This window comes from Galeopterus variegatus, unplaced genomic scaffold (genome assembly GCF_000696425.1).
Source record: "Galeopterus variegatus unplaced genomic scaffold, G_variegatus-3.0.2 Scaffold2069, whole genome shotgun sequence".
NCBI classification, from domain to species: Eukaryota; Metazoa; Chordata; class Mammalia; order Dermoptera; family Cynocephalidae; genus Galeopterus; species Galeopterus variegatus.
This window is the reverse complement of record NW_007728180.1, coordinates 243467-257453: the sequence shown is the minus strand read 5'-3', so window position 1 is coordinate 257453 and position 13987 is coordinate 243467. Positions and strand designations below refer to the sequence as shown.

At 37.2% G+C, this 13987-nt stretch overlaps 1 protein-coding gene across 3 annotated transcripts in view; it reads left to right on the top strand.

Moving 5' to 3' along the window:
• The window catches only part of ESRRG (estrogen-related receptor gamma), a 238845-nt gene that overhangs the window by 54380 nt on the left and 170478 nt on the right, over positions 1–13987 (top strand). For all 3 annotated transcript variants that reach the window (XM_008580346.1, XM_008580345.1, XM_008580347.1), the window contains one exon: positions 13234–13350. In XM_008580346.1, the coding sequence (XP_008578568.1) occupies positions 13234–13350 (117 nt within the window). The remainder of the gene's footprint in view (positions 1–13233; positions 13351–13987) is intronic.

Below are 13987 nucleotides of genomic sequence, written 5' to 3'. Positions count from 1 at the left end.
AGTCCAGGAGCTTTCCCAGTAAGTAACTGTTGAGAAGGACACAGAAAACAAGTGCTGAGAAAGAGCTGACGTTCATGTTAATGTGTTCATGTTTGACATTCATGTTATGTGTTTGAGATCAATCCCAATTCATCCTCATAAAAATACCATTGGCTTGCCTGCCTTTTCGCAAGGTGGAATTTAACATTTGGGCTGGGACTTCTTAGGAAGTGGGGTGCGGCTGATACTTTGCCTGTGGATCACTGGACTTTCCCCTGAGGATGTGCCATCCTTAATCAGTATTATCTGATGACTGTTTTGATGAAGGTGTTGGTGGCTTTTCTTTGATTACAAGTTAAACTCCCAGACAAAGGCATTGAGCCTCTCTGAACATTCCAATCTTTCCTTCACTCTTTCCTGCTCTCCCTTAACCCAGAACCAAGTCTTGACAAATAAGCCAGTTTCTTTCAGACCTTGTTAGAATAGCCCAGTCTACAGAGCAACATATTAAACGCTTGAGTGCAAAACAGTACTTTATATTTATATAAATATAGTGGTGCTTTATATTTTTCAAACTACATGTTTTTATACATATGTTAAAATAATTATATAATAAAACAAATCTTTCAGAAACTCAAAATTGGTTATGGCTAAATCCAGTAGATTATAGAATGTTCACCCTAAAGAAAGGAAAGAAAACAAAAATGAGGGATGGAAATTCTGTTGTCAGAAGTTCCCACAGATGTGGGTCACTTTTTGTGGTAATTAGTTTTAGGAGTTCATGTGACTCGATATGGTTTGCTAAATCCAGAGGAAAGGGAATGTGGGTTCTTGTTAACAGTCAAGCTGCAAGACTCTGGGGTAGACTGTGGGTATGGCAGGGTGGGGTTCAATGGCATGGGTCACAGTTTTTTCTTTGCTTGGTAAAGCCAGGGCAGTTATTCATTTTTCTGATATAGTACTTGGTAACCTTAGATAATATCTTAGAAGTTATAAAGTGCCTTAATTCACTTACATTATAAGCTGCATTAATTCACTGTCTTTTAAAGTTGCTAATAATGGGATTTCAGCAATGTTGAAGCCTAGTCATTGGAGCTCATTTATACAATTTTTAAAGTTTCACGAAAAAGCGAAATTAGGTAAAAGATGTTGGTAAGGTATTTGTGTGTATACTAAAAGTAAATACAAGATTATATTTAAAAGAAATTACATTTAAACTTTAAGAAAATTTTCATTGTAGTAAAAAACACATAACATAAAATTTACCATCTTAATCATTTTTAAGTGTGCAGTACATTAGTGTTACCTACATGCACGTTGTGCAACAGCTCACCAGAACTTTTTCATCTTGCAAAACAAAGCCCTGTACTCATTAAACAACAACACCTCTATTCCCTCCACCCCCAGCCCCTAGCAACCACTCTCCTACTTTCTGTGTCTATGAATTTGACTACTCTAGATGCCTCATATAAGTAGAATCATGCAGTATTTGTCTTTTTGTGACTGGCTGATTTCACTTAGCATGATGTCCTCAGGGTATATCTACATTGTTGTGTATGACAGGATTTCTTTTTTAAGACTGAATATTAATGATAATAATAATAATAATTATAACAACGACAACATATATAGCACATTTTCTTCATCCATTCATCTGTCTATGGACATATAGGTTGCTTTCTCCTCTTGTCTACTGTAAATAATGCCAAAATGGACATGGGTGTGCAAATATCTGTTCGAGATCCTATTTTCAATTCTTTTGGACATATTCCAAGAAGTGGGATTGCTAAATCATGTGATAACTCTATTTTTAACTTTTTGAGGAACTGCCATACTGTTTTCCATAGCGGGTGTACCATTTTACATCATTGTACATTCCCAGCAACAGAGAACAAGGGTTCTAATTTCTCTACATCCTTCTCATCACTTATTTTCTTTCTTTCTTTTTTAAAAAATAATGACCATCCTAATGGGTGTGATTTAGGTATTTAAATATTTCTGAGGGGTTTCAGATATTCCCTAAATTTGAAATTCTAACCTTTTATCTCCTTAGGCTTTACATTAATTATCTTATTTTTTCATTATCCTAATGAAGTAGGTACTACTATGAGTATTGTATTTTTTTATAGATGTGGAATTGGACAATGTACATAGTTTTCAACCTCTTGAATTCAACACAATGCTTTTTTGCCAGTAATAGAGGAAGAATTTGTTGATTTGTGATAATAGCAATGAATGTATTCGTTTTTACAGTGTGCCACCCATTGTTCTAAGTGCTTTATGTTAATTATCTTATTTAATTTTTCCATCACCCTAATGAAGTAGGTACTACTATTATTATATATTATTTTATGGATTTGGAACTTGAGGCAAAAAGAAGTAATTGCCCAAACAGCAGTTGGGTCCTAGACAATATGAACTCAGAGCTGTGCTCTTAACCCCCTTGTTATACATGTATATTTTAGAAGCTCGTAAAGCATTGAATAATTTTAAACTATATTTTTCTTGAGAGATTTTAGCCCATGAACAAAATTTTCCATTAAGTTGTTAAAATAAAATAAAAATGGGGAATTAATAATATTCTAAAAGTTATTATTAGATAATATTAAAGATTTTTAGGAAAGAGACTGTCAGAACTAAATTTTATACATGCCTAATGTTTTGTAATTCATTTTCAGAAAATTCTTAAATGTGGAGCTTGAGAGTTCAACTCTTCAGTATTACAATATCAGGTGTCTGTCTCATTTTCCTGGATTTTTGTCTGCTGACACTCATTTCTCCAAATAGTTTTTGGTTGATAGTCTTAGAATGATCATAAGAGTGTATCTCCACACCCGCCACTGATAACACTTCCTCTTCAATTCTTGATTTCAGGAGCAAAGAGGCTTATTTTCTCCTCCTGTTTTGATGTGAGGATGATGTCCATTTGCATAAACTTTGTGATCACAACAGAGGGCAGCTCAGGATTGATTCCTTTTTTTCCCTTAATGATGAATACTAGTAATAAGGAGAAAAAACCATTTTTTTTTAGTCCTCATTTTAAAAAATGTGTTATAGTCTTTGGAATTAAATCTGGTTTTATCTTGTTTTGAATAAACTTAAAGAAATAACCATATTTTTGTATACTTTTCTAAGAAGATTCCTTTTTTTCCCTTAATGATGAATACTAGTAATAAGGAGAAAAAACCATTTTTTTTTTAGTCCTCATTTTTAAAAATGTGTTATAGTCTTTGGAATTAAATCTGGTTTTATCTTGTTTTGAATAAACTTAAAGAAATAACCATATTTTTGTACATTTTTCTAAGGATATCTCTGAGAATACCAGAAAGATAATTTAGTACAAGGAAATCTTGATTAATTTAGAATTTAGAGCTTAAAACCAGAATGTATCTTTAGCACAAATCTGAAAGCATATCCCAATCTGCATTCTGATATTCGTTTTTTCAGAGCATGCTGTTTACGTAGTTTCCATTTTGAAGGAGATCAGAGGTAAGCACAGGACAGGAATCCTCAAAGGAATGAATCTAGCCCAATGTTTTGTCCTTGAGTGCACCATTTTTTTTTTCCCTTTTCCTCCAAAGCATCTTTCTTTTTTTTTTTTTTTGTCTTTTGTCTTTTTCTGTGTCCGGCAACGGATCGCAACCCTCAGTGTTGCCCCTGTACCGGACCGGGGACCGGCAACGGGATTGCAACCCTCGGTGTTGCTCCTGGGATCCAAACCCTCGGGCGGGAGCGCCGCCGCTCTTCCCAAGCGGCGCACTATCCAGTGCACCACCGGGCCGGCCCCAAAGCATCTTTCTACTTCCAAGGTATCTTCTTGCTTCTGGAACACCGTCTCTGTCCCCCAGATTCTTGAGGCTGTGTTATGTGTGGAAAACAACTCCAACTTTTGTAGACTGTACAAGCGAAAGCCTTCTAACTACTTCCATTTGTTCTTCTCAGATATTATCAATTTACACAGATTTCTTTTTAAATTTCTGTACCTGACTTGTGGGAAGCTACCTTACAGGATCATGAGCAAGAAAGTAAACAATGAGTAATAGATTATAAAATATTTTTGTCATTGCAGCCTTTTGTACATATGGTTTAGACCTGAGATTGCTAAACCAAGGCCCCGGGGGCCAAATCCACTTTGTTAAATAAAGTTTTATTGGAACACAGCCATACCATTTACACAGATTTCTTTTTAAATTTCTGTACCTGACTTGTGGGAAGCTACCTTACAGGATCGTGAGCAAGAAAGTAAACAATGAGTAATAGATTATAAAATATTTTTGTCATTGCAGCCTTTTGTACATATGGTTTAGACATGAGATTGCTAAACCAAGGCCCCGGGGGCCAAATCCACTTTGTTAAATAAAGTTTTATTGGAACACAGCCATACCCATTCTTGTATTGTCTGTGGCTGCTTTTGTGCTGTGACAGCAGAGTTGAGGAGTCACAACAGAGACAGATCTGCAAAAACAAAAATATTTACTATTTGGGCCTTTAAGAGAAAGCTTGAAAACCGGACCTCTGCTCTTCTCTGATAAGGAGACAATTAAACAAATATTCCATGACAAGGAGGCGAAATATTTACTATTTGGGCCTTTAAGAGAAAGCTTGAAAACCGGACCTCTGCTCTTCTCTGACAAGGAGACAATTAAACAAATATTCCATGACAAGGAGGCGTCTGTGTCCCCCTCCCCTGGACTGTCATCAGACAGGAAGCCTCCAACCTTCACTCTCCCTTGCTCGTTTTCCTCTGTGCTCCCCTTTCTTACTCTTCCTCCCTGGGGAAATGCCAGGCACTTTTCTGCAGTCGCTATTGTAGCAACAGCTCAGGTGTACAGATGTTGTATCAGAGAGGAAAACCTTGAGGCACAAACTCTGCACACGTGGGGAGCTGTCATTGCTCAACTCTGGGCTTTGCTTTATTCCAAACCCAGCTTGCATCCCTGTCTGACTTCCCTGACCCTTGGGGTAATGACTCTTTTTGAATGTTCCACCTTCTTTCACGATGAGGTCCATGTGGTGATCTTTTGCTTTGCTTGTTTGCTTGTGCTTCTGATGAAGTACCTTTTGGCCAAGCAGCACAAGACCTGAAGAAATTCTCCGCCTAGCATTTCCTCACTCCCGTGCCGAGAACCAGCGCCTGGGCACTTGCTGAGTCCCTCTTTCTCCTGCGTCCCAAATCCCTTCCCTGAGTATAGTTAAAATTTTACAATTACTGTTAATAATCAATGCTCTTACTCTATGTCAGGCACTCTGCTGAGAACCTTAAATATTACTTAATTTCAACAGCAGCCTAATAATGTATCAACTATTATTACCCATCCCATTTCATTGACCAAGAAAGTAACTTCAAATGTTTTGCTTTCCCAAAGTCACATAGAAAATGGTAGAACCAGGCAGGACTTGAGCCCAATTTGACTGCACAGTTGGGTCATAATTGATATGTTATACTGCCTCCTACAGTTTACATACAGATCAATTACTAACACTTAGGTCAAGAAGGAGTTCCCCAAATCAGTATTAATTTCAGATGTCACAGATAGTTGTTAAATATGTGAACTTGATCTTAAAAGAAGACTAATATCAATGTCTCTTTTTCTGAAAAGTTCTGGGCACACTGATAGCATTTGAGAGTGGAAACACTTAAGGACAGTATTAGGAAAGGTTATGCTTGCTTTTACCTGTTTAAGGTACAAGGAAAATCACAAGATGTCACATAGGGTATGATCCAAATGCCTCCACACTTGTCATATGGACTTACTGGACCAATTCGTAACTGTCACTGCAAAATATACATGTTGAAACTTTTTCTGTCCAAAGATAGTGGATGCATTAGACTTCACTGGCATTTCTTTCTTTTACCAAGAGTATTTTGTTAACAAATCTTTTTCTTTAGCTGTATGTTTTTAATGAGAGATAGGCAGACTCATAGCAAAGTTGTTTAAAATTTGTAGGTGGAGAAAGAACATGTAAAAATTGATTTTGGATACTGGGCACAGCAAATTTGGAGGTTATGGTTAGCTCAGATATTCTGCTTTTCTTGTGGCAGTAGTCACCTTTGAGCTCTTTTATGAGGACTTCTGTGACATGATCCCTGCACTGTAGGAGCTTAAAAAGTAAGGTGAAGTAAGTGTACATATCACATAGGGTATGCATTCTATGCTACAGAAGAGTTAGTTGTCTTTCCCAAGAAGATACCACCCGAAAGCTAAAAAGACTGAATTCCTGCATACCTTGGATGAAAGAGATTTATATTCTTCATCATTTTCATCAATGAGTGCATTTTTGTCATATACTTATCATTCCCTTCTAAATGCATTTCAGAACACACCCTCATGATTATGGATTGTTCTTTTTTTTATATCATGAACAATAGTATTATTTTGGGATCGTTAAAATGCATTGTGTACAGCCTGACACCTGTTGCTTTGGTGACATGCTGTGTTTGGTTTCTGTGGAATTAAACTGGCCACAAACCATAGTGGTACAGAGGCAAGTTGAGGGATTTCTTTTTGAGGTGTTGAGAGATTCCATCTTTAAAAGCAACCCTATCCTATCCCACAGCTGCCCTTGCACCAGAAGTCTGACAGCAGCAGAAGACAATGCCAAGATCCATCCCTATCCCATCACTCCCAGGATCCTATGTCAGGCATCAGAATTTCCTTTCCCACCAGCCACAATAGCAACAGCAGCAGCTACACAAAGTGCCCTTTCAGAAGTGAGGATTCTCATTTTTATTTCTATTCTAAACAACATTCAATTAATTACTTTTAAAAGATTAGAGTAAGGCAGCATTGCCTTTTATTTGAGTACAAACTTTGTTTTTGTTTGTTTAGGCAGCTGGTTGGTATGGGATCCAAACTCTTGATCTTGGTGTTATAATACACACTCTACCCATTTGAGCTAACAGGCTAGTCCTCAGAGCACAGACTTTGGCTCCAGACTGCCTGGGTTCAAGTCCTGCCTCTGGCACTTGCTGGCTGTGTGATTCTGGCTATGTTACCTTTTCTCTCTGCCGCAATCTCTCATCTGCAAAATGGGAGTTCATGTATGTAACATTCATTGAAGAGTGCCTGGCACTGATCAGAATTGAATCCTACAGAATGTTAGAGAATCAAATATCGAAAGATCTTTTCTATACCCATCTGTCTCCCACATCATTTTTTAGTGGGCAGAGGGGGACAGTACAGATGCAAAGAACATGAGACTTTGGCATAATCCTATGTATGAAATCTCTTTAATAAGAGCCAGCTGTAACTGTTAACCTGGTGTGACACTCCTCTCTTCCCACCTCAGTATGCCACAGCCTACACTTGACAGGTGGTCTGGGGTCCCTTTAGTAGTCTGATCCTGCCATTTCATGTAGTATTTTGGGGGATCCTTTTTTAGAGCCTGAGGCAGATTCTTGAAATTGATTCAGTGATGGCAGATCTTTGACCTTTGAGTGTAGATTTAAAATTTAATAATGGACAAAGATCATTTGGTATTATGTCATGATGAAGAGGGCAGTAAATGTTTTGGGTGAAAATCAGATGTAACACAACCCCCACCCACTTTAGAGCCTGTAAAGTGACTCTAGTGGCAGTTCTAAAGGAAAAATCAAAATGTGTTTTTCATTTAATTAGATAGGAGGAATAAGTTCTGATGTTCCTTATGGCACACTAGGATGACTATGGTTAACAGTTAAGTTTTGTATATTACATAACAGCTAGAGGAGAGGCTTTTGAATGTTTTTGCCACAAAGAAATCATAAATGCATGAGGCGATTGATACATTAACTACCTTAACCCAATAATTATACAACATATATATATCAAAACATCAGATGTACCCTGTAAGCTTGTATAATTACAATGTGTCAATTTTTAAAAAAGAGTTTGTCACAATCCCTTGGGAACGGGTATAGTATCCATATGTAACTTATTTTGAAGTTTAATTTCGAAAAAAATTAGCCCCCTTAACTTACATGTGCATGGATGTAATTATGACTTTTTTTAGTTGCAGATATATAATAAATTATTATTCCAAATTATAGAATCTCAGCTATAGGTAGTATTGTTTCCTATTTCAGGTGGAATAAGCAGAGTAGTTAGAAGCAAAGGAGCATTAAAACCAAGAAAAAAAAAAGAAATAAAGGGAAGTTGTATTGCTGTAAAAATGGAAGCACCTTAACTACCAATGAAGAGAGGGTTTTCTTTCTTTCTTTTTAATGCTTTAGGGCATTTAAAACAAAAATGCTACAGAATATTGCCTGCATATTTTCAATGCTCTGTAATTGTGTATTAAGGCAACTCCCATTATTTTAAAATAATTTAATGTCGAAAAACAATTGGATAAACCCCACTTGAAGTGCCCTGTGGGTTGTCTCACGACATTTGGTTCTGTTAATAAAATTAAAACAATTGGAGGAAATATACAGATGCTTCTGAATTGGCTTTACAATTATGATGTCCGTATATATGAAAAAGAGGGCAACTCTGAGGAGCTACATAAATACAAATGCATCATTACTGTGTGGGAGTGATGTGAATCGGAAGTAAAGATTTGACATATATTTTTATTTTGAGATGCCATGCTAATTTACATCATTCAGCCCTTTCACTGCCAAACTGTAAAAGTCCATTAAGTGACTGAAAGGAATATACAAATTATCCACTGGCACTCCAGGCTGGAGTTTTACATGAACCCTGTTATTCTGTCCGCCAGCTAGCTGCAAGATTCTATTAAGCAGTAAGTGAGAAAATTATATTGCCTGCAAACTAATTGTACAAAAGACTCTGAAATAAGTAATCAGAGCCCAGGACTTTCTGAAAAGCCGCCAGGAGATATTATAAATGGCTGTATCATTCTTGTCAGCCTGGTTTAAAAAATCCAGAGCTTCCATGTTGATCTGGTTCCCTCTGCAGCATAGTGCACTTCCGTAGCTATCGACAAAATTGGGAAAATTCCAATTGTGTCATCAGTAGCTGCCCAATTCAGTCCCTGGTGCCATCTAACAAATCTGTCCCAGAAAATAGCAAGCTATAATCCAGGAAAACTCCATGTCTGAAATGAGAATCCTATGCTGTGACAAGTAACTTCTGCATCCTCCTGGATGATTGTCCACTATTAACATTCCAGGTGTCCACAGTTGCTATTGGAAATGTTTTTGTCTAGTTTCCACTTTTAGTGAATCGAAGGAAAACAAGTGCCTCATAGAGATCATGTGGTCTACTGGGAATAATGTCTTTGAATCATTACCAACATAGATGTAACATTGTTACCGAGGTGCTTGGGGCAGCACATTTTTTAGGATAAAATGCTTTCTTTCTTGAATAGAAAAACACTAGGAAAGGTTTTTCAAGGGCAGAATCTCTGTAGTCTCTAGCGTGGATCAAAGACTTTGTGGGGTGGGTGATCATAGCCAACAAAAATGAACTAAGTAACTCAATGGGAGGGCTTGGAAATTAGAGAGGTTTTCCTCCAGCAAATAAGTTATTTAGAATGATGCTGATTTGTTTTTCAAGATATAATCCAGTTACTTAGTGCAATCAAGGTTATCATCCATACATGTCGAGACAACTTTATTGAAATAGAACATTTGTGAAGTATGCCTGTTGTATTGTAAACAACTTCTGTACACTTAAGCTGAAAACACATCACTTGTGAAAACACTTGTGACCACTATGTTTTCCATCCATCCACGGTGAAATTTTTTACAAAAATGTTGTTGCGCTTCCTATATTTTGGGGAAGATTCCTTTAGCCCACCGTCGTCATTTATTCCTTTTTCATAGCGTAGTTCAAGCATTTGCTCCTGTGTGAAGAACCTGCTGACTTTCCTCACCATGCCATCTGTGTTGGTGAGATTGCATGTGTGTGCGTGCGGGTCCTGCACCCAGAACTGTCACGTGACACACTAAGCTCATTGCTGTCTGTTGACATGTCTTGTTTCCTCTGCGACTATGGACTTCTCAAGACCAGAAACCACCTCCCACCCCAGCCGTGATATAAAATTCCAGGCTCTTTGATAAGCACTGAGGACTCAGCAGAGACTAAGGCAGAAATCCCCCCTCAAAAATTCATTTGAAGGCTCTTTTAAAAATTTCCCTGCCTTTACCTTTCTCTTTGTCATTGAAGAATTATGGAATGTAATGGTTAGAAAGGAAACCAGTGTACTTCTTTTTATGTATTCTAGACATCTCATGTGGCAATTTCACAAATTCCCTTCTGTTTTTTGAAGACCAAAAATCTTTACACAGTTATTAGTAGAAGAGTCATTCATAGATTTAGCTACTGTTATTAAATCACTCCTAAATATTTTCTCTAATTTGGCTTCAATTCTGAGAGAGCCTATTTTGTCAATAATAATAACTATTATAAGAAGATAAAAATTTCATAACTCTTTTAGTACCATCTATCATTATTTTCGTATGTTATTTTTCTTTTATTTTTATCCTATTCATGTCAGAATGTACTTTTATTTCCTTTAAAGCCTCTTTCAGAGTTTTTTCTTTTCATACTTTACTTCCCAGAAGCTTTGGTATTTGGGGGTGTTTCTCCACTTTTCAAGGTTTTCAAAAATTAACGAGATTTCCTTCTACTTTTTTTGATTATTTGTGGTATGATTTTCCTAGTGTTCTTAATACTTCTTCCTAATGGACATCCAGCTCATTTGATTCTATGGATACTACTGCATTACAGCACCATAGTTTCTTGTGATAACAAGAAAATAGTAAAAGCTATTATAAGTATATTATTTTACTTATATGCTACCTTTTGTTGGAAGATTTTTATTCTGCATAAGAAATAGCCCTTGTCCTCCAGTACCTTACCATCTATGGATAATACGTATATGAAAAAATATAACAAAATATGGCCTGTCTGTATATGACTAGAATACCCAAAAAGATAGGAGAACCAAGAAATGATTTTCTGCTGGGATGGTCTGAGGAGTTTCCACGAAAGATTTAAATGGAATTGGAGTTGAGCATTGAGCTTTGGAAATAACTTTAAGGAGAAAAGACTGGCAAAAATAGATCATTCTCAGGGGGAGGTCTGAAGGACACTGAGCAAAAAATGAATAAATCAAATTGGGTGCCTCAGAAAGTTCATGTAAGGTAATAATTGTAATATTGCTGGAAAAGTAGATGAGAGTTAGATTGGGAGAGGACCTTGTTTGCTAATCTAAAATTTTGTATTTAATTCAGTGCACCATAGGAATTTATTGATTTTTTTTTAATTAGGGTAATGGCATGATCAAAGCAGTCGCAGGAGAAGAATGTGATGGTTGTGTGCAGCATTGATTAGGGTAGGACCACATGGGGGCAAAGCACCCAGTGAGGAGATACCTGCCACAGTCCAAGTGTGGCTGGCACATGCCTGGTTTATGTTCCTTTCAGAGGAGTGTGGACGTGAAGGATGGAGATACAGTTTTCAAAGGGGAAGAGGAACTATTCTGAAAAGAAAGATGATTATATTTGCTTGTGGTGGTGGGTCATTCCAGTAGACATTTCCAGCACTGCGTTAAAGCTACAGTGGGGCTGGTGTTCATGCCTTGATACAGGCAAAATATTACTTCATACTGACTTTTCAGGCACAAAAAAGGAAAGAAGTGCTGTTTGGAAAACTTTTTTTCTTTCTGATCCTTCTAACCAGTTATCGTTCATTCCTTCCTAAGACAGCAAAGGCCTGGGTTTCTTTCTAAATAAGTATATGAAGAGCCATATAGAGAGGAGGGGTCTGGTAGTGGAATAACTAATTAACCCTTAGAAAATTACTAGCCACATGCTATTGAAGCAAAAGACATTTTCAGGAATGGTTAAAGAAACTCTGCAGTGAAGAGTGGTTCATCCTAAGTTCAGTTTCTGAATCCTTTTGTTCTCAGCCACAGCCAGTCTGGTTCCTGCCTTTGTCCTTGGTTTTCTTTGAGGGTAGTCTCAGGAACATCTCTGAGGAAGGTGATGGTGTTTGCTTCTGTTGATGAAATTAATATTACTCTTATTATTTAACCTCATATTAAAAAGCAGTTGCTTGTATTATTATAAATGCCCTGCATTAGAATTCTAATTTAGTCAAACAATTTTAACAGGCTTATCTCAAGTTATAATGTACAATTTTTTTTAATGTCATGCATACTTAACCAATTTTCAGTAGTTATAAGTGGTTAGGTATTACTTCCTGTTGAATTAGCAGTTGCTGAGTAGTTGAGTCTTTGTATAGTCCCTCAATTCACTAATGTGATATTTAATGAGGAGACATCAGTCTGGAGAAAAGTAGTCAATATAAATCAGTGTTTACAAAGTGTGATTAACTCTGAAATATTTCATCAATGCTGTGGTCCCAGGCAGACTCTATGCTAATTACTAGAATCTGCGCATGTTTCAGGGGACTTGGACGGACCCTGAATATTGCAAACATGGAGCTTCAAAATTGCAATTATGCTCGGACCGTCTCTGATGACAATTTATGCATTTGGTGTGATGACCTCCCCCTTCCCAAGAGGGCAATAAACAGAATGCATTTTCATTAAGATACTAATGCACTTAATCACAGGGGGAAAGGGTTAGGAAGTAACGAAAGACCTTCAAGCACTATGTGACAGAGCTGATAGGAGAGAAAGGCTTTATTTTAAAGGCAGCTCCTTTACAAGCTGTAGGCAGCCCCAGAGCACATCCCACACATGGGCATCAGGACTAATTGAAAATATTCAAAGTTAAATTTGGATATTCATCTGGTTACATACTTATTTCAAATATGTAGGTACTACCATAAATGATGTGAAGTCTGATATTAAAAATATAATTTCATAGCAGTTTATTCTTATTTATAACATCATCCTGGAGCCTGAGTATTTGGAATTAATTATGCAAATAGTGTAACAAACATCATGATGATGATGGTGATGATGATGATGACCTAAGATTCTGTAAGACTGTTACTTGCATCTTAGTTCACCCATGCGAAGTAACAGTCTTCCAGAATCTTAGGATCCCAAATGAAATTTCAAAGTAGATTATGTTCATAAAAGGTTACTTTTAAACTTAGTCATTTGACGAGCTTTACCATAGGAATATGTTTTCCTGGTGTTCAATGTGTCTTCATTTGGTTTTAGCACAGCATCCAGCTTCAAGATATTTCTGACATTCGTCATGAATCTCACGTGGCATCTTTTGGGAGCGAGGGGAGTAGGAGTCACACATATGGCATTGCTTTTGGGATGCTGATATTTCCTGGGTCTTGCAAGTCTAACAGCTTCTTTTCTTCAAACTCTGTGTTTTAGGTAATATAGAATATAGCTGCCCTGCCACGAATGAATGTGAAATCACAAAGCGCAGACGTAAATCTTGCCAGGCTTGCCGCTTCATGAAGTGTTTAAAAGTGGGCATGCTGAAAGAAGGTAAGGCACTTTGCTCGAGTCCCTGTGCTGTAGGTTTGAGGGGGGGTGCAGAGGTACCGAGAATTACACTAACTTTAGAGAAACCAGAAAACAGTAAGTTCCCTGAATCTGAAGTCAGAATACTTCTTTACTCCTGAACTTTCTGATACCTTGTGGCTGACCGCTTGACATCAACAGGAAGAGACAAGGTAGGACACATCTGATGTGCAGCTAAACCCACCAGGTATGCTCCGCAGTTCTGGTCATTTCATCTTTACAATTTGCAGAAGGCGAAGGATGAAGACAAACGAAGAGGCTGCTATTGTCTTTTTACTTTTCTTCTCATTACTAGGTTCACAGTGAGATTTTATTTTAATTAATCATCAGTTTAGAGTACTCTTTTATTATTTTCCAACCTTGTCTTTTGGACTTATTTTCTACTATAAAGCTTGCAATATGATATTAAAATTGCCTTCCATTTGCTTTCAGTCGGGGAAAACAACCACAGATGCAAAGAAATAACAGTAAACACATATTCTGTGCTAAACAAATTGCCTGAGTTCACACAGTTAATAACTGGTGGAGTCTGGAACTGAGCCCATCAATTCTAGACACCACTCCACTATTCCACACGTGTCAGAGGTCCTGAAATATTTGT